The sequence below is a fragment of the Pogoniulus pusillus genome, chromosome 20 (assembly GCF_015220805.1).
Source record: "Pogoniulus pusillus isolate bPogPus1 chromosome 20, bPogPus1.pri, whole genome shotgun sequence".
NCBI lineage: Eukaryota > Metazoa > Chordata > Aves > Piciformes > Lybiidae > Pogoniulus > Pogoniulus pusillus.
In genome coordinates, this window is record NC_087283.1 from 9,181,268 (window position 1) to 9,205,148 (window position 23,881).

The 23,881-nt window shown below is 43.0% G+C and overlaps 1 protein-coding gene across 1 annotated transcript in view; it reads right to left on the reverse strand.

The window, feature by feature from the left end:
• ZCCHC14 (zinc finger CCHC-type containing 14) overlaps positions 1-23,881 on the reverse strand; it is a 57,858-nt gene that overhangs the window by 11,698 nt on the left and 22,279 nt on the right. The window contains exons 3-5 of the mRNA XM_064160077.1: positions 6,083-6,156; positions 2,459-2,530; positions 2,163-2,272 (exon numbers count right to left, since the gene is read on the reverse strand). Of these exons, the coding sequence (XP_064016147.1) occupies positions 2,163-2,272; positions 2,459-2,530; positions 6,083-6,156 (256 nt within the window). The remainder of the gene's footprint in view (positions 1-2,162; positions 2,273-2,458; positions 2,531-6,082; positions 6,157-23,881) is intronic.

Sequence of the window (23,881 nt, forward strand, 5' to 3'; positions counted from 1 at the left end):
GAGAGTTTGACTCCCACCTGGCTCCAGCCTCCTTTCAGGGAGTTGTGCAAAGGTTTCACCTGCAGTCTCCTTTACTCCAGGCTGAACAACTCCATTTCCCTAAGCTTCTCCTCACAAGGCTTTGTTTCCTTATTCTGGACACACTCCAGCACTGGTCAGGCCACACCTTGAGTACTGTGTCCAGTTCTGGGCCCCTCAATTCAAGAGAGATGTTGAGGTGCTGGAGTGTGTCCAGAGAAGGGCAACAAAGCTGGTGAGGCGTCCGGAACACAAACCCTATGAGGAGAGGCTGAGGGAGCTGGGGGTGTTTAGCCTGGAGAAGAGGAGGCTCAGGGGTGACCTCACTGCTGTCTACAACTACCTGAAGGGACATTGTAGCCAGGTGGGGGTTGATCTCTTCTCCCAGGCAACCAGCAATAGAACAAGAGGACACAGTCTCAAGTTGTGCCAGGGTAGGTATAGGTTGGATGTTAGGAGGAAGTTGATGGCAGAGAGAGTGATTGGCATTGGAATGGGCTGCCCAGGGAGGTGGTGGAGGCACCGTCCCTGGAGGTGTTCAAGCAAAGCCTGGATAAGGCACTTAGTGCCATGGTTTAGTTGACTGGCTAGGGCTGAGGGATAGGTTGGACTGGATGATCTTGGAGGTCTCTTCCAACCTGGTTGATTCTATGACCTCAAAGTCTTTCTTGTAGTGAGGGCCCCAACACTGACAGAATACTCAAGGCGTGGCCTCACCAGTGCTCAGTATCGGGGCTGAGTATGGTGGTTTAGATTAGACAGTTCATTATCTCAACTCAGCTGGTCACTATCTCAGGCTTCAAAGGTTTCTTAGCTGTTAATGGCTTCCAAAAAATTGAATGGCTCTAGTAGATACCTACATACCTATCTACCTTTTAAAATTCAAATAAAATGAACACCAAGACAACAACTGAGAAACAAAACCTGAGAAAATAATTGAGACAATTAAAAACTCTGAAGGGGTAAGGAGTGGGAAAATCCCCACAACCCATCCTTCAAGGCATTACTTTTGTTGAGTTTAAAGCAATTTTGGCTATTTTTTGAGCCCAGAGCAAGCTCCTGCAAAGCTAAAGATCCTCTCTTTGTTTTTAAGAAGGAATGAGGAAATGTCAGTTCTCTAGGAAGCTTAATAGAGTATATTATTACCATCTGTATCCCTAAAGAAAGAAGTCCAGAAAAATTATTATGCACTGGAATGTGAACATCAAGAAATATGCCTAGGACCAGGCTCTGATTTCACAGAATGGCTTAGGTTGGAAGGGACTTTAGAGATCATTTATTCCAACCTTCCTGCCATGGGTGGGGACACCTCTCAATTAGACTCGTCTGCTCAAGGCCTCATCCAAGTTGGCCTTCAACACCTCCAGGGGGGAGGCATCTACAACCTCCCTGGACTGCCTATTCCAGAGCCTCTCCACCTTTGTACTGAAGAACTTCTTCCTAAGATCCAGTCCTACTGGATCCACCAGCTTCAAACCATTCCCCCTTGTGCTACTGCTTGAGGGTCTTAGGAAAAGTCCCTCTCCAGCCTCCTGTAGGATTTCTTGAGGTACTGAAATGCAGCTCTAAGGTCCTCCCCAGAGTCTTCTTTAGGCTGAACAACCTCAGCTCCCCTAGCCTATTCTCACAGCAGAGGTGCTTCAGCCCTTGGATCAGCTTTTTTGCCCTCAAACAGCCCTGTGCCCTTCTTATGCTGGGGACACCAGAACTGGACAGAAGTGTTTGAGGTAGAGTCTCAGAAGAACCCAGCGAAGGAGCAGAATCCCCTCTTTTGCCCTACTAGCCACACTCCTCTTGTTGCAGCCCAGCACATGGCTGCCTTCTGGGTTGCATGAGGACACTGCTGGCTCATGGTGATCTTCTCATCAATCAACACCCCCAGGCCTCTTTCTTCAGGGCTTCTCTCAATTCAGTCTGCACCCAGTCTGGATTTCTACTTGGGACTGGCCCAACCCAGATGCAGGACCTCACACTTTGAAGTTCATGCAGTTGGCACTGGCCCATTTCTCAAGCCTGTCAAAATTCCTCTGGATTATTGTGAATTCCTGTTTTTTTTTTTTTAATTCTACTTGGTGAAAAAAATCCAAATGTCAAGATAAAAAAAAAAACCCATAACCCAAACCACAACAACAAACCCAACATACCTAAGATCTGATTCCAGGTCCATGTGGTTCCGTTCCAGGTAAAAGGAATCTGGACCAGCTAGGCAAGGAATGAATTTCTCCAAGTTTTCTTCTGGATACAGCTGAGATAGCTAAAAGTGGAGGATATCACAAAGAGTTAAGTGAAAAGAAGACTGATTTGAGGCACAGCAGTTTAGAAGCCAAACATTTTAAGACATCCAATCAATTAGATTCATTTTGAAAAATGCCACTGAAGAAAATTACACAGAGGGACAGAACATCTCTCTGGCTTCAAGTACTTCTCATATCCCCTTTACCTTTGAGACAAATTCAGTCACTTCAGAGGAAGATTTGGTTACCAGCGTCACTGAAGAATCGGACCACAGGACCTTCGGAAGCAAAAAGTATTCAGCTTAGTAATTAGCAGTCAAGGATTGAAGTTTGGTTCCAAAAGATCAGTAATTAGTATCAAATGTCCCTCAAGGATTGCAAGAAAATCTGTAACATGTGATATCAATAAGGAAAACTTTGTTTTGTGCACAAGTTAGCTATCACCCAGTCCTCCCTTGCTGCCTGGCTGCTGTTATTTTACTTAAGAACTCTTCTCAAGTGCTTTAAAAAGTACTTGGGAGTTTACACAGCCACTGCAGGCTGCAGACACTCAGTATTAAGGGACAGACTACTAAGTAATGGAAATTTTGTTCTGATTATCATTATTGTTAAAGAAAACAGCTGCTTTGTAGAATCTGCTGCACAATGTGAACAACTCGCCACAGCACAACAGTCTCTATTTATAATTCATCAACTCCATATGCCATGCAGACATAAAGGTGGCAGCAAATCACCCCGAGGGAAAAAGCAAACAAACCAACCTTACAATGACAGGATCCCAAAATCCCAGCATGGTGGGAGTTGGAAGGGACCTTCGAGGCTCAGTTAGTTCAGTCTCCCTAATTGTCCACAGCAAATTGCCCAGGGTCACAATGGCCAGGTGGAGTCGGAAGCTCTCCAGAGGAGACTCCACAACCTCTCTGGGCAGCCTGATCTGGCAACCTCATAGCAAAAATCTCCTCTTCATGGTCAGGTTGAACCTCCTGGGTTCCAGCTTGTGCCTTTTGCCCCTGCTATTGCTGGGAACCACTCAGAATACTGTCCCTTATCTCCTGCCCCCCCGCTACCCTTCAGAGCTCTTGCTGAGCAGTCATCAAATCCCCTCTCAGGCTGCTCTTCTCCAAGCTACACAGCCCCAGGGCTCTCAGCCCTTCCTTCTCACAGAGATGTTCCAGGGCCCTTAGAAGCTTGTAGGCTCCACTGGTCTCTCCCCAGTAGATTCTTGTCTTTGTTGGATTGGGGAGCCCAGAACTGGATGCAGTACTTCAGATGTGGCCTGACCAGGGCAGAGTAGAAGGTCCCTCAACCTGCTGACTGCACTCTTCTTCATGCACCCTGCAAGTTCATTGGCCTCTTTGACCACTAGGGCACATTGCTGGCTTATAGTCAACTTGTCCACTGGCACTCCTAGGTCATTCTCCACGAAGGAAGGGAAGCAGCAGTTACTACTCTAATTATACTCTTTAGGCACCATCTTGTACAAGTCCTATTAAAAGGAAACAGTTCAGCATCTCCTCCCATAGGCTTTCAGCATGACATCATTGCATTCTTAGATATGGAAGCATTTATTGGTTGGTAGATGATTAAACTGAGCCAAAAGTCAGGACTTATTGGCATGAAGAGTAGTGACCCTAGACTGACCACTTGCAAGTCCCTCCAGACTTAAATTCAAGGTGTTTGGATGGCACATGGATCTTCAGCAGTTCTAGAGAAGGAGCTGGCTTGATGCGTTTAAGGAGCTGGCTTGATGTGTTTAAGGAGCAGGAGGCCATCTTCTCACATGACACTAGTTTCAATGACAACTGAAAACATACACAAAGTTTTTCCAGCCATCAGAATGCTGCCAAAAAGACTGGTGAGAGGATTTCAAAATACATTACATAATGGAGGAATTTCCTCTCTGCAGAGCTGTTACACAAAAAAAGCAAGGGGAGGGGGGGAATAGAAAAGAAGAAAACTTCAGAAGTTTCTGGTTTTACAAAGCTTGGAGAGGGTTTGTTTCTTTTTAAACATTTTAAGATGTATGAGAGTTGAGAAAACAGAGAAGAAATTTATCTTTCTTTCTAGTTTTGTAATAATCCAACATTTGTCACGACTTAGGTTTTGCCAACGTGTTCTAATTTTCGATCCTTAGAAAACAATCTTGTGAGCTGTAAGAGCAGGGAACAATGGCATGGCAAAGTGACACTGAAAACACTAAACTGCTCTGTTCACCTTCTATTCCCCAGCTCCTCAACAAAACATTGAATAGTTTGGTTTCTAACCCAGCAAACAGCTCTTTATTAGCTCAGTTCTCGTTCTAGTTACAAAGTTTCTAGCAGTTATAGAAAAATGTGTGCGATAAAAAGATGTTTCATGAAGTAATAAGCAACTGAAGTCCAGACAACTGTAAAATTCATAAAGATTCTTAAAACTCCTTGGGGGAAAAAAAAACATTTTTAATATCACTGACATTTGGAACAACACTGGGACTTGGAAACTTCAGAACATCACTCATGAATCAAATCACGCAGAGTTTAACGCCATCGGCATCACGAGATGCTGAACTGATGCTCCCTTGCAGTTTTAAAGAGTAACTTCTTTTTTTAGGTGAAAGTTGTAGATAATTGATATTCTGCTGTCCATTTTCTTTCAGATTCTCTTTCTCTCACCAACTGCTTGGCTCTGTTGCCTCATTAAGCAAAGCAAAGACATTTTCTGGGCTTTGCATTCTCAATTTTGGAATAGGTTGTTCCGACTAGACAGGAGGAAAGCAGTTTGTCATTCCCTTTGCCAGCGCCCAGAATCCAGTCTCCACTCTTCACATAAGGTTTGCAGAATGAAGTCATCCCTCCACAGAAACTCTGAACAATGCCCCAACCTCCAAAAGCTGGGTAAAAAAAACAGAGGGGGAAGCCACTTCTCCTTGCAGTTTGTGGCTAACCACACTCATTCCAAAGAAACTATTCTCACTTCCAGTTTGAATTAGTCTGGCTTCAATTTTCAGACAATGGTTCCTGTTGTGCCTTTTTTTCTGCTGGATTAACACCCTTTTTACTGTAAAATACTTTCTTTCCTTTAAAAATGCTTTTATATGAGATATTGAAAGTCATCTTGCAGTCAAGTTCTTGAAGGCTCTCACTACAAGGCCTTTTCCTCAAGCCTTAGCTATTTTCTGTGCTCTTCAACACCTTTTTTAAACCCAGCAATACCTGAACCACATGCCACAGCCTCACACTTCCCTCAAGGCTCAACACAGAGATAAATGACCATTCTGCCTCTTTTCTCATACATTCAGCAGTGCCCCAAGAGGCTATATTTTCATCTCACTAAATCCCAGCACAGTGGGGGCTGGAAAAGACATCTGGGGAGGTACACACTCCCTGCTACAGCAGATTCACCCAGAGCAGGTTGCCACCATCACATCCAGGTGGGTTTTGAAAGCCTCCAGAGGAGATTGGAGAGAGTCCAAATTAAGGTTAATTTGCCCAGAGTAATGCTTGGATTCTTCTTAGCTTCTGCATTCAAACACACAGGTAACCATTCTGAAGCATGCTAGAATATTATCCCTTAAATATAAACTTTGCTATGACTTGCTGCCTTAGAGTATTTCCTTTTGGTTTGTGTCCCACTCACCAGACAATCTCTGCATCATCCACAGATGTTCATCAACAGCAATGACTATTTCCAAACGATTAATTAAAAACTTTGACTATCATCTATCCCAAAGGAGCTCCACTGGACCATTTTCTGAGATGGAACAATAAAGTTTGAGAATTTCTTTAACTCCTCCTTAAGCATTAACCTCCCTTCTGTCACAGTAAAACCAAACCCCAATCACCAAAACTTACCTCAAAGGAATATTCAACATTTCTTTCGTTCTTCTTCTGTGCCAGTCCCTTTAATTCCACTTTTTCAACACTCACTACAAAAAAACAAGCAACCACAACAACAAAGAGGTAAGAAGAATGAGGAGGATATTCTTAAATGCACGTCAGAGTGATGACTCCTTCGCAGTGTCAGGACTTGCTTTGAGAATAGGTGGTGACCTGTGGTGGTGCTTCAGGTGCACAGCTCAGCCTGAACCTCACTCAGCAAGGTTGTTATTGCTCCTCCATCATGCTTTCAATTCTAGCTTTAGCAAAACTTCCTTTCAACCAAAATCCAAACAACACACTAAATGTAAAGTTCTGCAAAGGTCTTCATTTCCTCGTGGCCTTACCGTATCACTCATCAACCCTACACAAACATGCCGTGGGTTAATCTTAAGAACACCAAATTCCATCATCCCTCTGAGGGAAAACTGGTGCTTAGAGAAACACAGATGGGCAAAAGGCTCCATGTTTTCAGGGGCTGAGTTTGCAAGGAGTTTGGTGTGGTTTTATTGCTCTGTTGACATCAGGACGCCTCCTCGACTGCAGTTTCATGGAAAATTTCAGCCTCAGTGACTGTAGCTGGAGTAAGCTGTAAGTAAAATCAGGATCTTACTGTGGAAAGGGCTGAATAACAGCACAGGTCACTGCTTCCATCTTGGCATGTGTTATGTTGCCTTTAAAGACAGGAGCTTACGCATCTCATATTTGCTATGCTGAAGCCTTGGAGGCTTTATTTACCAACACACAGGGATCACAAATTCCACCATGCTAGACTTTGTGAAGGTTACTTCACTGACTTTCTCTTGTAAATGTCTCCTGCCTTTTGACATACACACTGAATTTCTCTTCTAAAAAGCCAACTGACATCAGCTTAAAAATTCAAAAGTGGTTCAGAGGTTCTCTTGCCATCTGAAGAAAAGTCTACCACAGGACACTAATGGAGGAGAATTCAGGGCACCCTTCCTTGTGATCAGTTAAAACATTGTGAACATTGATTGGAATGGTATGTCCTTCAGAATTAGAAAGAACTTGTGAAGTGGGTATTGAGGGGGCTATCACCAAGGCTGAAGGATGAGCAAGTTAACTTCTAGGAAACAAAGTGTCAAATGCTGCAACACCTGTTTTTGGAGGAGGACAAAGAGAAAGACAGAGCAAGTGTTCTATCACACTTATCCTTTAGAGTAAATCCAGGGTCACTCCATTGAAACTCTTCCTAGTCTTGGCATTTCCACAGCATTCAGATACCATCTCCTCCACCTATTTACCATCCCTCTATAGTAGCTCAATCAAAAAAAGGATTACCTATGAACATATAAGAAACCCAACTACTTCTGTTTTACTATGTGGGTTAATAATAAACCTTAAATCACCTCAAGGACTTTGTTGTGCTGACCTTCCCATGCTAGAGTTCTGCTCTGAACTTATCCATCTGCTGCCATGAATCCATCCTCTGGAAAATGACTGCAATTAACAAAGGAACCATCAGGTAAATATTTCTGCACTGACTGCAGTGATCCTGAACTGAATCTTGGAAGATTAGGACTGCTCTGCAGCATGAAGTAGACTTCATTGTGCAGCAGCAATATGCTCCTAGGAACAAGTGACTGGGTAATTTCTAACGGTACACAATCAGTACCCACATTTCTCTCCCAACTAGCTGATAGTGTGAATAATATCACCTGCCTTAAAAACTCTGGAGTTCTAGCTTAATTTGGTCAGTTGCATGGTTTTGTTATGCAGCATTTCATGTACTTCTCATATTATTTCACTTGTGGTTAATTCTATTAAAATAACCCTCCTAACCCCACCTTGAAGCTTAGCATTGAATTAGCAATCAAACATTAAAAACACAAACACGGGGAGAAAAAGATGCTATCTACCAAGCAGGAGTAAGTGGATATTAAGTTTGCCATCTAACAAATTCTTTACTCTCAAAAGCAGTGGAAATTGCTCCAAGAGCTGACTCTAGTCGATACCACTAGAAATGATTCCATGGCCAGAAAGACCTTTGTAGGGAATTAAGGACACATGATACTGTTGTCTTTTCAGGATGCTGAATTCAGCAAAACTCAAGTTTCTCAACCCAGGGGATGAAAAAAAAAAGGCAGCTAATGTTTCTAAATCAGGAGATAGCCAGAGCAGGCTTACTTGCACTACTTTAAAGCTGAGCTTTAGGTCTGCAACTAATCAATGGGAATTCATCCACAAGTAGCCCAGCTATGTTCTCCAGCTCAGGTTTTGTTGTTGTCATGGGGCAGGCATCGACCAGGGCAGCTTGGTAGTGTATCAGTCAGGATACAAGGTCTCAGAGACAAACCTTTCTCTTTGCTCCTCTCTCCAGCACTTCCCCATGAACTGATCCAAGACCAGTGTGTGTCTAGTGTAGACACTGCTGCAATGGCAAAGTGGCACAGAAGGCTTTTGTCACAGAAATTTATCCACAACAGAAAAGTCCTATGAAGAGCAACTGAGAAAATGGGATTGTTTAGGATAAAAAGAGGCAGAGGGGAGACCTTCTGACTCCCTACAGTTCCCTGAATGGAGGCTGGAGCTAGGTGGGGGGTGGCCTCTTCTCTCAAGTAGCAAGCAATAGGGTAAGAGATAACAGCCTCAAGTGGCACCAGGGGAGGTTTAGGTTGGACATTAGAAACAATTTCTTCCCCTTGACAGTTGTCAAGGCCTGGCCCAGGCTGCCTAGGGCAGTGGAGGGATTGTAGAATCTATGTAGATATGGTGCTGAGGGACATGGTTTAGTGGTGGACTGGCAGTGCTGGGTTACCAGCAGGACTTGATGATCTAAAATGACTTTTCCAACCAAAATTAATCTCTTATTCTACAATTATCTGGGAAATTAAGGCAGGGAAATTAAACAGTGGGGTGAGATCACAAATGACATATGAAAGGAGCAGAGGAATACAAAGGAGGTTGGGGGAATTTCAGCACTGTAGGAAAGGCTCCCACCAAGACTGTGGCACTCTGTCCCTAACGTCCTGTGGCACCATTCAGAATAGGGCAGAGCACTGGGACACACCTCCACAACCCTAAGTATGGCCTTGTAGTTACCAGGAATCAGATTCTCCAGTAGCTGAACCTTTGGTCTTTTGCTGAACTTTACTTCGGAAGGGAAGACAACAGCATGAAAACATCTCAATTCACTCAGATTTTCTGAGATTAAATTCCCTAAGTGTTTGAGGGGTTTTTTATTACTCTTTCCTGTTCTCTTTTAATCACAAAAGAGAAATTCTTTATGTAGCTTTCAACTGTCCATAGAGTAGAGAGGTTTGCATTTGAAATACTGCTGAGAGAAAAATCACATGCACTACAAGAACTATGTCATCTTTTCTCCTTTGCAAACAGCATCTTTAAACTCACTGTTTCAAAATGTCCAGATAAAACAGATCCAGTGTGTTTGAAGATGTTTTATTTAGTTCTGTTTTCCTAGCCTGGGATTTTTACTCATTTGGCTATTAGTGCATTTATCATCTGATCAGTTGAGTGCTTCTGTGAAGGTACAGACAACTCCTCTCCACTCCTCACCATGGGGTATTAAACCCTCTAGCTTTCCTGCTGCCAGCCTCTCCTGAAGGAGCAGAATCTTGGGCCCCTTCTTCCCAAGCTATCAGCAGCTACATGAAGTGAAAGATCAGTGCAAACTCTTCAGAACTAGCCATACCTGGCAGTCTAAGGTCAGGGTAAAACACAGCCATGTGAACAAGAGAAGGAAAAAAAGGATTATTTTTAGAAGCCACATTTGTTAGGTTATGTTTTCTCCAACTCCTTTTTTCCAAATTCTGGATCAAGGCCCTGTTAACTGGTAAAAAGATTAGACAGATCAAGGTCTCAATCCACACTAAGAATTCTCTATCAGTATAATTTGTATGTATAGGTTTTTCTTTTGATTCCATCAATACTTTTACACAGCACTTTTAAAACAATTTTCTTTATCAAAAGAAAACATACAGGAGTCTGCAGCTTTTTTTTTTGCTCAACACTAGGTGAAAACCAGAGATAAGACTGCAAGCCAAGAGTGCATCACGAGAACTGAGCTGAAGTGAATGACATTGAAATTACCAAGAAGAATTTATCACACCCAGTCTGAAAGAGCAATTTCTGCTCCAGACTTAGCTAGTCATCTTCCTCGTTATTAAATCACTGCATGCAGGCTCAGTCTGTGTGGCATGCAGCAGGGAAATGTTGTTCTCTGGCCTTCAAGTGGTGAAATTTGAACTTGTACAGCTCTTGAGATGGCACTTGGCAAAAAAGCCAAAATGGCACTTTATTTGGAAGCAGGGAAAAAAGTAAAATCCTTTAGTTCATGTTAAACAGATGGCCAAGTGTATCACAGAATCAACCAGGTTGGAAAAGACCTCCAAGCTCATCCAGTCCAACCTAGCACCCAGCCCTGTCCAATCAACTAGACCATGGCACTAAGTGCCTCATCCAGGCTTTTCCTGAACACCTCCAGGGACAGTGACTCCATCACCTCCCTGGGCAGCTTCTGGATTTAAAGATTTATCAGTTTTCATTCACGAAGCTGTGCCTTTACAGAAGCAAGCAGTCAGACAATTATGACAGCTGTTTTTTTTGTTGAAGAGGTCTACCTAAAAAAAAAAGGAACTAATAAATTACTTTCCACATCCTTGTTTACACAGAAGTGGTAACCAAAAATGCAAAACTGAGACTTTCACATGCCATCATCTCTTGTTTTGCTAAAAGAAAACCTTCCAAAGCAGCATTATTCAATTACTGTCCTCCATTAGACAGCAGAAGGTAATCCCAAGTGACTGGGCAAAATCTGGAAACAAAAACCCACAAAATCTCCTCACTCAACCCTCAAACCCATCAGTATTTATATTCCCATACACACAGGGAAGAGAGGAGAAAACCAGAAGGAATGGCTTATTTGCTATTTGCAAAGCTTATTTATGGCAACAAAGCACATGAAACCACAAGTAGGGGGGGGATGTTCTGTTTGGTTGGGGTTTTTTTCTCTCTTTAAACAAAGAGGTCAACTGATCTATTGATCTGAAGCTGAAAAACTGCTTAGAAGTAGCAGCTTAAGAGAAAGGCTTTTGCCTGTTTTTCAGAAGGCTTCCTGCTTTCTGATCTCCTTGAAGCTTTTTATCTAGGCTGTGATGCAGAATAAAAACGCCACACTTAAGATACACTCTTCTTAGAGCAAACATTGATCCTTTTCTGTCATGAGCATACAAGACTAAGTTTTGTCATCAACTACATTTATTTCCCTAGCCTCCTGCTTCTCAAAAATTAAATTATTCATTAACTGGAAATACTGGAGGCCTGAAGAAAACTCACAGAATCAAATATTAGGTTTTCACAGCACACACAGAAATGTTTGGCCAGAGTCACTAAAATTAACAGATTAGTGAGAATTGAGATCTAAGTAACTCAGGTATTGATCTGCATCTTTCTGGTTGCCAAGAACTCTGCTAATGATACATCCCACGACCTTAAAACAGGTCTTGTGTTTGATTATTAAAAATCCTTTCAATACATCAAAGCTTGTAAATTTTGTCATTACAGCCAAGAAAGAGCTGACCCTGTCGATCTGTCCACAAGTCCTCTTCAGAGGGAGACTGAGGAAGATTTAACTGGAAGATAATTCCTTGAAGTCTCCATTTGAACTTGGACCTAACAGGTTCTGAATCACTAAATACTAAGAGGATTAGATTGAAGGTGAGGAGGAAGTTCTTCACTGAGAGAGTCATTGGACACTGGAATGGGCTGCCCGGGGAGGTGGTGGAGTCGCTGTCCCTGGGGCACTTCAAGGCAAGGTTGGACGTGGCACTTGGTGCCATGGTCTAGCCTTGAGCTCTGTGGTAAAGGGTTGGACTTGATGATCTGTGAGGTCTCTTCCAACCCTGATGATACTATGATACTATGAAATGGTTCAACTTGAACTATGCTCTATTCAACACCCATCATGGGATCACAGGATGTTAGGGGTTGGAAGGGACCCAAGGAGATCATCAAGACCAACCTCCCTGCCAGAGGGGCAATACTATCTAACACAGATCACAGAGGAACACATCCAGACAGGCCTTGAAAGTTTCCATAGAAGGAGACCCCCACAACCTCTCTGAGAAGCCTATTCCAGTGCTCTGTGACCCTTACAGTAAAGAAGTTCCCCCTTGTGTTGAGGCAGAACCTCTCTTACTGCAATTTACACCCATTGCTTCTTGTCCTATCACAGGGAGCAAGTGAGAAGAGACTGTCCCCCCCTCCTGGCCAGCCCTCAAATACTTATAAACATTTATCAAATTCCCCATCAGAACCACACCTTGGACAGTTTCATGACACATTAACTCAAACTATTCCTCTTAAGAGCTATCCAGTCTGCATCAACAACTTGATGGGCCAGCATTCAAATCACGGAGTAATAAGAGATGCTGCCTGCTATGCAACGGTTGTGCTTACAGGAACTGTGCTCCTGGGGAGGGAAAGAACACAAAAGGCAGGATACACAGTGCATGCTTCAAATATAAGTGCATCAAACAATTAAGGCCTGTCAGAGGTAAATTTAACTTAAGTGACAAGTGCCTATCACTCAGCTATGAACTTGTCTGCTTGTAGCTACTCAAGAGGGGAGCAAAAAGCTCCCACATGAGAGCATCAAGAACTTTTTTAAGAGTATTTTCTTAAAAGCATGGGAAAACAGGTGAAGAAATAAATACTTCTTTTTGAAAGTGACCTTATTTCACCACTAGAGAGTCAAATGTGAGAAAGGATGAAGCAATGCTCTCTACAGTTCACTACATGGAGTCATCATGTAAGAATGAACTTTCACTATGGTATTAGTAGTGAAGAGAAAAGACATCTAATTCCCAGAACTCTCCAGATACAGCAGGGTAATCTGTTAAGATATTAACCTGTTTTCACATATTACAGCAGTTATGGATGGAGACAACATCGTGTCAAGAGGCATAATTGAGGTGCTTAAGCAATCTCCAAACCTTTATGGAAATATAAAGCTGCTGCTTGCTAAGAAATATTTAAACTGAACCCTAAGTTAGGCAGCATTTACCCCTGCTCCTTCCAGAAAAGGACAGAACAACTGTGGTTAATAAGAAAGCACAGTAAGATTTTGGCTTACTCTCCCCACATCAAATACCTTCCAAATGCTCCATGAAGCCTGACCCATCAAAGCCTGTGTTCCAGGGAGAACAACACTGCATTTACAGTGTCTTCAAAACTTAGTGATGACCCCAGCAGCACAAAAATAATTGAAACACTCTTAAAAGTCATCATACATGCACTTGAGTCTGCAAATGGAGCAGTTATTTCCTGAATGCCAAATCCTTGAAACCACATATCCTTCAGGAACTAATTCTGCCTGGATAACAAATTCAGGAGACAGGACTAATGACCACCACAGCTTTCATCTAGACAAACGAAGAAGGGAAAATTAGCAGGAGACAAAGAGGGGGCCTCTATTTCCCACTCATTCCTGTGATTACACAGTATCACAGTATCATCAGGGTTGGAAGAGACCTCATAGATCATCAAGTCCAACCCTTTACCACAGAGCTCAAGGCTAGACTATGGCACCAAGTGCCACGTCCAATCCTGCCTTGAACAGCTCCAGGGACGGTGACTCCACCACCTCCCTGGGCAGCCCATTCCAGTGTCCAATGACTCTCTCAGTGAAGAACTTTCTCCTCACCTCAAGCCTTAAATTTCCCCTGGCGCAGCTTGAGGCTGTGTCCTCTCATTCTGGCGCTGGCCACCTGTGAGAAGAGAGCAACCTCCTCCTGGCCACAACCACCCCTCAGGTAGTTGTAGACAACAATAAGGTCACCCCTGAGCCTCCTCTTCTCCAGGCTAAACAATCCCAGCTCCCTCAGCCTCTTCTCATAGGGCTGTGCTCAAGGCCTCTCCCCAGCCTCGTCACCCTTCTCTGGACACACTCAAGCATCTCAATGTCCTTCCTAAACTGGATTGACAGGATCTATCACAGTACATGACCCAAGAGCTACCAGACAGCAGTTACTGAGCATGTCACATCTCTATTGCCACTTTTCGGCCTGTGTCTTAAGGAACCACACATTTAATCTGAAAGATCAGTGCTAAGCTGATTTTCTCTTTGTAAGACAGATGGTCTTGGGGAGAAAAGCGGAGAAAACAGAACTGAAGTTTAAAGTATGTTGGACTTGTCAGGAGCCAGCTCAGCCTGTAACAGTCCATTGTCCAGCTTTCTGCTGGTATCTCTTAAGGATTAGAAGTAGAAAAGCAGACAGCAGCTTTTGCATGGTGTCTGCTCAAAAAGGAAGCTACAGCTAGGGAAAAAAATGTAACAGAACAGCTTTATTAGTTAACAAGAAAGTCTTCTGGCTGGCTGCTGCCTCTACACACACACACAGGAAGACACTGGAAATTAAAGCTTCATGAGCATAAGGAAAATTTTCTGTTAGCAGCAACATTAGCAGAAGAAATGCTCTCAGAATTGTCATTTTTCTTTCTAAGAAATAAAAAGTTTCTTCCAATTTAGAGAGTATTTAAGACGGGGAACAACACATACAATGTGAGCTGAAGTGACAAGTTAATGCTGCTTTAATTTGAAAGCAAGACTGAAAACTATGAACTGCAATATTCCACAGGAAATAATTACACAGCTTTTTTTAAAGATCAAGGACATTAGCTTACTTTTGGCAGCATATAGGAAGCAATAACATGCTGGGATTGTATCACTCGCCTCCAATCAAACCAGCAGTTTTCATGTTCCTGCTATTTCCTCACTTTGGCTTATTTAACTTGCCAACTAAGTGACCTTTTTCTGTTTCTGTGGAAGAGACAGATATTAAAATGCCTGTATATCTTAGCTTGTAAGATTTTAATTGAATTCATACATTGTTTTGAGTAATACTGAATGGTACTGTCAGCACTTTAGCCACCCACAAAAAGCCCATCAAACCTAAAGAATGGTTTCGCAACTTCACTGGATTCAAAAGCTTAAATAAAACAAAAAGCTGCACTGAGGAAGACTCCCATCTGGACAGGAAAATGCAGAATAAGTCAGCTGCTCTAAAAAAAAAACCTCAACAAACTTAGATACAGCTTCAGACTCTAAGTTGAAGGTTTTTCTTACCCAAGACTTCAGGCTAAGAGTACTGACTTCTGCATTAGTGCTGCTGATCTGCCTGCCACTGCCACTGAATGGACAAGAAGTGCCAGAGAAAAAGCTTTTACAGAATAAGTTATCCAGAAAAGGCTGCTGTATTGGACATATTTGAGTAAGGCACTGGAGCTGTTACCAAATCTGAGTACCAACACATGTCACTGAACATGTGCTGTGCCTTGAAACACATACTGACCAAGGATATGCTGTTGAAACGCATAGAATAATGCTCTGGGCAGAAAAAGAGCACTAGAGTAGAGCCAGGAAAAGGTACCAGGTAAAACATTCTCTAATTCCAGTAACTCTAATCAAAGATCACAGAATTCTAGCATCATAGGGGCTGGAAGGCACCTGTGGAGATCATCTAGTCCAATCCCCCTACTAAAGAAGGGTTACCTGCAGCAGCTTGCCCAAGATCTCAATACTGGGCTGGGTTTGGAATCTCTTCAGAGAAGGAGGCTCTGCAATCTCTCTGGTCTCCAGCACCTTCACAGCAAAGAATTTTTTCCTTATGTTCAGATGGAACATCCTGGGTTCCAGTTTGTGCTCACTGCCCCTTGTCCCATCCCTGGGCACTCCAGAAAGAGTCTAGCCCCATCCTCTTCCTCTCACCCCCACTTTAGCTGTCACTGAGCATTGAGACCATTCCCTCTCAGGCCACTCTTCTGCAGGCTAAAACAGCTCCAGGTCTCTCAGTCTTTTCTCCTCATGGAGATGCTCCAGTCCCTTCAGCATCTTTGCAGATACATCTCTCTAATGTCAGGCAAAATATAACCAAACAAGAAGCCTTAACTATGTTTTTGAACACCATGGAAACACTTTGACATTTTCAAGCACCATTTCAGGTGAACACTTTCAACACTGAAGGCTTAAAGGTATCATACAGCCAATTGAGAGCCACGAGTCAGTGTCTCAGATGAAGCATGTGCTCAGATTCTGCTGCTCAGGGGCTGGGGGACTGCTTGTCTTTACAAGATTTTAATTTGTCAAATATATTTGCTGCCTAATTCCCCAAGCTGGCTAATTCTCCATGTAACTGCAGCTGATTAACTCTTTTCATACAACCAAGCAAAAGCACATGTGAGAGCTGAATGCAGCTGTGTACTCCATTTGCTTAGAAATCTGGCCCAATGACTCATCTTCCTTCTCTGGTTTAACTGGAGTAGACTTCTCCCAGAGGAATGCAGCTCCGTTTGAGAAGTACTCCTGCAAAAGTGACCATAAGCCCCAATGCTCAGTTCCAAGACAGCTTCAGGAACCTGAGCTATACATTCTTGCATAGGCAATTAAAATAAGCAGGCTGCCTGGATCTAATTACACAGCCCAAGCTAGTAAAAATATCTTTGCAATCAGGAGAAACGTTCAGCTTTGTACAGAAATACTTTTACTAACTGGGTAAGTAACATGCAGTTGTATTATTTAGTCTGGTTTTATCTGACCAAGTGATTCTTTTATTTACTGTTCTCAGATAACTTCAACAAAATATTGGTTTTGCTTCTTATCTTGAAGAGATGCTTAGCTCATCCTAGAGAAGTCTCATGCTTCCCTAGGAAAGCTTTTCCCTGGCACATAATTCACTGAACCCCCCCAAACTCAGATGATTAGTTCCAATTTAAACCCTATGTTCACATAAAAAAGAAAGAAATGCAAAGTCAGTTTTCCATGGAAACCACTCTTGCTAGTGTAGGCCCTTTGCCTAACCACAGGTTTTCTGCTAAAGTTTACCAAACCCCAGAAAATCCAAGTTTCATTAAATCCCACACATAGAACCATAAAAAGGCTGGAAAAGACCAAGGCCAACCATTAACCCAATACTAGCAATCTTACTGCTAAGCCATGTCCTTCAGCACCATATCAACATGTCTTTTAAATCCTTTTGGGGATGGGGACTCCACCACTGCCCTGGGCAGCCTGTTCCAGTGCTTGGTAACCATTTCAATAAAGATTTTTTTCCTCATGCCCAACCTAAACCTCCCTGGTGCAACTTGAGGCTGCTTTCTCTTGTCCTGCCACTTGCTGCTTGGGAGAACAGACCAACCCCCACCTCGCTACAGCATTCTCAGAGAAAACAAACCCAGAGCAGATGAAGCCTTTGAAGCTCCTATGCCTGCACAGAACAGACACTGAGCTTAGAATGAAAACAAAACCTCAGCAGTGCACCCTGAAAGGAAACGTGACACATTCAGGTAGTCACCACAGCTGGGAATCTGTGCTGGCACTTGCTTTGGAGTTTTGAGCACTGTCCTAAACACAGATGGACAAATCTACTCTCACACCAACCTACCAGTGAAACAGTGCAAGATGTTGCCTTTGAGTGAAGTGCAAACTAACAAGCCACCTCTTTCAGACAGATGAGGAAAACTGAAATTGAATTAAGGTTGCCTAATACTGGCTAGTTTTCCTTCACATCACACTAGATTTTGTTAAGTCTTTCAGGTCCCACTTAGATAATTATCATCAAGAGTTTATCAAGATCACCCAGTTCTCATTGCATAAAACCAAAGACAGTTGTAATCAATTGCACAACCAACAAGGATTTATTTGCTTAGGACCACTAAGCTTGAAGTTACCAAGTCAGGTCCTGAACACTACATCTATCTATACATTCATATGTATTCCACAAAGCTATATTGGTTTGGGTTTTGTTTTCCACAGCACAGTCTCGCCCAGACTGTGGGCTGCAGCATGTAACCATATACCGGCATGGACGGACCCTGTCAGTGCGACGATAAGGCAGCAGCTGCGCAGCCAGCATGCCCTGGCTTGAAGGGCAATCTGCTGATAAAACACCAGAGAGCTGAGATCAGGTGGCTGGCTGCTGCAAGCCTGGCTGAAGGATTTCTACTACCTGTGAAGTTTCCAACTCCAAAGCAAAACTACAGCAGAAATGCCAGTTGCAAACTCGAAGGCAGATGAACGCATGCAGCCAGGCACATGTGAAAGGCAGCTCCTCCAGAGCAGCATAGCTGAACGGTCGTGTAAAGAAGCACGTGCTGTTTTCTGCATTTTTGAGAACAGCATCAGCATCTTGAAACTCATGACTAAGGCTGCAACAACAAGCAAACACGAGCAGTAAAGACCAAGCAGTTCTATAGCAGCTTCAGGTTTTTTTCCCCTAAAAAACTACAGCGTGAAAATCTTGTTAACAATGAAAAAACCCTCAAACATATTCTCTGAGCAGACTGTGTGAAAAGAGCAGACTAAGGGACTGCAATAGGCAAAACCTGAGTACATACAGTCTTGCCAAGAGCCACAAATGCATTCAAGTGCTTGCTTCAGTGAGGAACAAATATCCCCCTGCACAGCCGCTTCTATGAGGTTCTCCTTTTGTTGGCATTTATGTCCTCCTACATTCTCAGGTCTCTGGTCTCAGGCTTTGATATTCTTGCTCCCTTTTATACTTTTGTTAAAATCGTTGTTTTTTTCACTCTGGATCTTCTGGATCTCAGACAAGATTTCAGCAGCAATTCAAAGAGGCTGAAAAAAGAAGTTCTAATTCAGCATGTAAGCTTGTTTTGAGATACTATACAATTATTAGACAACTGTTTCTGTAACACATCTACGAGGCAAATACAAGAGAGATGAGAAGACCAAAGCAGATGTTACCAGGATTTGCCAAGGCAGTGAGAAAGCCCAGGAACAAGGGGGGAAAAGAACAGAAACAAAGCAAACCCCCATCAACTGGAAACCTTGTCTTGCAGCTCTGAATCTCCACACTTGCCATACTGGATACTTCAGCATGCAGAACAGAATGGAACAAAACACACTTTCAGCAAAACTAGAGTTTACAGCTCTAGTTCCTCACCAGCTTTTGCAATAACTATCAAATCCCTGAACTCTTTAACAACAGGGACAGGAAGGAACACAAACTCTGAGCTCCCTGAGCCACTAATATCTATTTCATACCTACTATTTTTGCAGCCAAAGTTCACTTAAACTCCTCCACAGTGCTTCTTACAAGAAACAACATCTCAATGCTTTGCAAACATGGTGGGTCCAAGTGTGTTCCCACTTGAATTGCACACATGGAATAACTCATCCACACAAGGGGAAAATATAATAGAGAGGATCATTTAGGCCACTGTGGTGCCTTATGCCACTTCCCTTCAGCTCTGTATATTAATGATGTAATTTTAGCAGGGTTACTCCTTTGAGTTACTGTTAAAAATAGCATCTGCACCATACACTGATGAAATGCATCCACTCCAGGCAGTGAAGTAGTGCAGCAAGTCCACAGGGCACTGCTTTTTATCCAGGGAGATAAAAGAACAAGTCAGAAAGCAAACAGCCTTAACCTTTCAGCTTAGCATTGCCCAGCACCTAAGAAATAAAATTTACTTTAATCAATGCAGTTGTTTTGCATAATGACAGCCTATGACTTGGCAGCATAAAAGAGCAAGAGCAAATGAAATGAGAAATGAAAGCTAACAAAGCCCCTCAACAATGCCAAAGCTGACTGCTTGTCTCCTCTATTCGTGCAGCACACTGTAGCAGATACAACATGTGGACCAGAGCCACCATTCGCTACTGCAGCAACATCTTCGGCAGCACTGCCAGCAAATGCATGTGGGGACTACCAGATATTCTGCTCCATGCAGGTTCAGGGCAGTATGACCCCTTCATCTCCCACTTTCCATTATCTGTAGCCCCAGAATCTCACCATGGTAGGGTTGGAAGAGACCTCTAGAGAGCATCTAGTCCAACTCCCATGCTAAAGCAGGGTCACTCACAGCAGGCTGCCCAGGATCACAATGTCCAGATGGTTTTGAAATCTCTCCAGAGGTGCAGACTCCTCAACCTCTCTGGGCAGCTACTCCAGGGCTCTGGCACCTCCTATTCAGATGGAACCTCCTGGTTTGTAGTTGTTGTCCTTTGTCCACTGGGCACCACTGATAAGAGTCTGGCCCCATCCTCTTGCACCTGAACCTTTAGCTATTGCTGAGAATTGATCTGATCCCCTCTCTCCATGTTAAGCAGCCCCATGTCTCTTAGTCATTCCCCCTCACTGAGCTGTTCAGTCCCCCAAACATCCAGTTCCTGAACAAGATTTTATTCTCAACTTCTTAGCATCAACCCACAAACAGCTCTAGTTGCTTTCATTACCCATACAGCTGGCAAATCTCTTAATCCAGGTCTCAATATCTGGCTCTACTCAGGCATTTTTCAACAGATGCAGTTTATGAAAACTCCATTAAGGCTGCATTAAACAGAAGAATCCAACTTCCTTTAAACAACCCTAAGGAAAACTGACTCAAGACAGTTTTGCTGTTTCAACTGTTCCCAGCTTCCTCCTTTCTCCATTTTAATTTGTCTATAATGAATTCAGTTCTAATAGCACCACTTTCTTGTTTGCTTATTAGCAAAAGGAGATACAAATTAGTGAAGGCACATACAGTTAGAGGTTCTTTTTGAAAGTAAAACAAAGGGGAGGAACTTGCTTCTGCTTACACAGAATGGCCAGAGAGCCTTTTTGATCATCCATCAGAAGACCCAAATGGTTTGACCCAAAGCTGAGTTTCCTCTCAGCACACTATACAAACATTAAGCCAGCCCTGATTTCAAGTGAGAGCTACCTTAGCTTGATGGATAGGAAAAGAAAATTCTACAGTAAATCACTGCACTCACAGCCCAGACCCAAGAATCTCCTGGGTTGATCCCCAGCAGCATGGGCAGCAGAAGGAATTCTGCCCCTCTGGGTCTACTCTGAGATGCCACCTGCAGTGCTGGGTTCAGCTCTGCGGTTCTCAGCACAAGAGAGACACGAAACTGTTGGAGCAGGGCCAGAAGAGACTACAGCAATGATCTGAGGGCTGGCTTGAACCTCTCTGCTGGGAGAACAGGCTGAGAGTTGGTGCTGTTCAGCCAGGAGAAGAGAAGGCTCCAGTGACTTTCTTGTGGCCTTTCACCATATAAAAGGAGCTGATGAGAAAGATGACAGACTTTTAAGCAGGGCATGTTGGGACAGGACAAAGGGTAAAAAAAGGAGAGATTTAGACTAGTTACAGTTTATTTCTCCACTGGGGGTGTTGAGACACTGGTCCAGGTTGCACAGAGAGGTGGGAAATGTCCCATCCCTGGAACCACTCCAGTTCAGGTTCTTTGGGGCTCTGAACAACCTGTTCTAGTTGCAGATGTCCCTGCTGATTCAGGGATATTGCAGTAGGTGACCTTGATAAATCACTTTCAACCTAAACCATTCCTGTCTGTGACAAGAAATGCCGTATCTTGAGCATCAGAATCATTACTACTTGCACAGTGATCCTTAAGGAACACAAGGCACTGCTGCTTCCTTCCCATTTTGAATCTGCAATCTGGAGGAAAAAACAGTACAATCACCCACTGTCTTTTGACCTGGGAATCATGGCTGGCATCAGCTGAGAGTCAAAGAGCAGGAGAACACTGTAAAAAACACAACTAATTTCCTCCCCTCCAACTGCACATGTCCCACGGTTAAGAGTTACCATTTGCAGAAGATCTCTCTCACTTTGATCATTACATTTGTTGTTTCTTCTTTGCAGTCCATCTGTTCCCTTGTGCCAGATACTGAATGTGAGAAACCATCATCACTTCTATGGAAATGAAGTGTTGTCGTTTACTAAATAAGGTCACTTTCAGATTAGAAAGGAGGGAAATAGAGCAAAGAAATATTTGCTGTAGTAGTAGGAGAAGCAAAGAATTGCTGGCAAAGTAAACAACTTTTTTTTTTTAAATGATATGTTCTCATCCTTCCTCTCCAGCCACCTCCTCATTTTCAAACCAGACCAGTATGTCATGCCAGTGCTCAGTACTAAAGAGACTGCACCTCCTCCTGTGACTTACTGCTCTACTTGAAACCAGAGATTATTGTTTCCTATTCCAAATATCACCAATTTCTCCAATGTCTAGTATCTTTATCCTGCTGTACCCAATTCTTTTGGAAACTACCAGCCTCTCAGCTTGCAGAGAAAAGCCCCAGCATGGAATTCCTAATCCTGACCCAAAAGTCATGCAAAATCATAAGATTAAGTCCTCATGAATTTTCAGGTCACGACACATGAATCTGTGAGGAACAACATTTCTAGCTTGTAGATGCAAGTTCCATGTAAAACCTATTGATAAAATTATTGTGCTTTAAGCCTGTCACCCTGAAGAAGTCACCTTTTAGAGAAAAGAAAATAAAAGTCCCTTTTGAAAATGGGGGATTTAACAATAAACTGGGATGGGAATGGAAATAACATCTACCAGCTAGCAACTAAGCAGCTATAAGAGCTTCTTAGGCATGCCATACACAAGAAAATTGCTATTTAGTCATTAGTATGCTCGTGACAGCATGTACAAGAGACAGGGACATGATGGTTTTCTAGGAACACAAGTGAATCACTCCTATTTTATTCTTTAAAATGGTATTTGACCAGTTTAGTTCAGGGGAAGAATAAGCAAGCCATTTACTTTAAACTCTCACATTCCCCCTGTTCAACGTCACACTGAAATGGGTTATTTCAAACCAGACATTTGCAGATGTCAGAGGGTGTTATGCTCTGAAGAGATGCAACCAACAGCTGAGCATTTCTGAACACTTCTCAAATCCCTTTCCCAATCTCTGAGCAGCAGATGCAGAAATGTCCAGTCCTAGTGAGCCATTTGCCATCAGGTTACAGCAGGCATTATCACAGTATCATAGAATCAACCAGGTTGGAGGAGACCTCCAAGATCATCCAGTCCACCCTATCACCCAGCCCTATCCAGTCAACTAGACTATGGCAATCTCTGTTCACCTTCATTTTCTCTTCAAGTGCTGCATGATGTCTTTTATCCTTCAGTAAGTTCTGTACATTTCAAATTTCCTCCCCTGCCTTCATAAAGAGACTTTCTGCAGGTTAAAGCATTAGTTCCACCAAGCTGTACACCAGGTGAAGTTTTCACAACTCATTTTATTCTCTGCTACAGATTTACAGAGGGTGAGCTGCATAAAGCCATTATCTGAAGATCTGAGAAAACATTAGTTTTGCTCATTTAATGCAATTTTAATTAAAAGCTGAAGCTGCTAATGTTGTTTCTATTACTGGCAGAAGGTCATGCTATTGCTTCCATAGCTGTTGAAGAGATGGCTACTAATTTCATCTGCATTAACTACTAATGCACCATCACTTCCAAGATTTAAGGCACAAACTGGCAATAAAAGAGAATCCTTCTAGGCATGTGCATCCCAAAGTGTTGCCTCTTGCTATGGAAAAAGGCAAACTGTATTAAATATTAATTTGTCTCATGTTAGATGCTGAATCAGGAATCTGCCTGAAGAGGTAAACTCCTTGGCATGGCTCAATTTGTTCATCATGTCCAACCTAAACCTTCCTTGGTACAGCTTGAGACCATTTCCTCACCCTGTTGCTTGCTCCTGGAAAGAAGAGACCAACCTTCACATGGCTTCGACATCCTTTCAGGGAGTTGGAGGGAGTCAGGTCTCCCCTCACCCTCTTTTGTCCAGGTTAAACAACCCTGGTCTCCTCCACTGTTCCTCAGAAGGCCTGTGCTCCAAGTGCCAAATATACTAAAACCCCAATTATATAGTTAAATCCGCCTATAGGAAGTGTACATTATAAAGAGTCTTCTGTTATGAACTCAGACAAGAGTCACTAGTAAATAGAGAAAGCAAGAAGCCA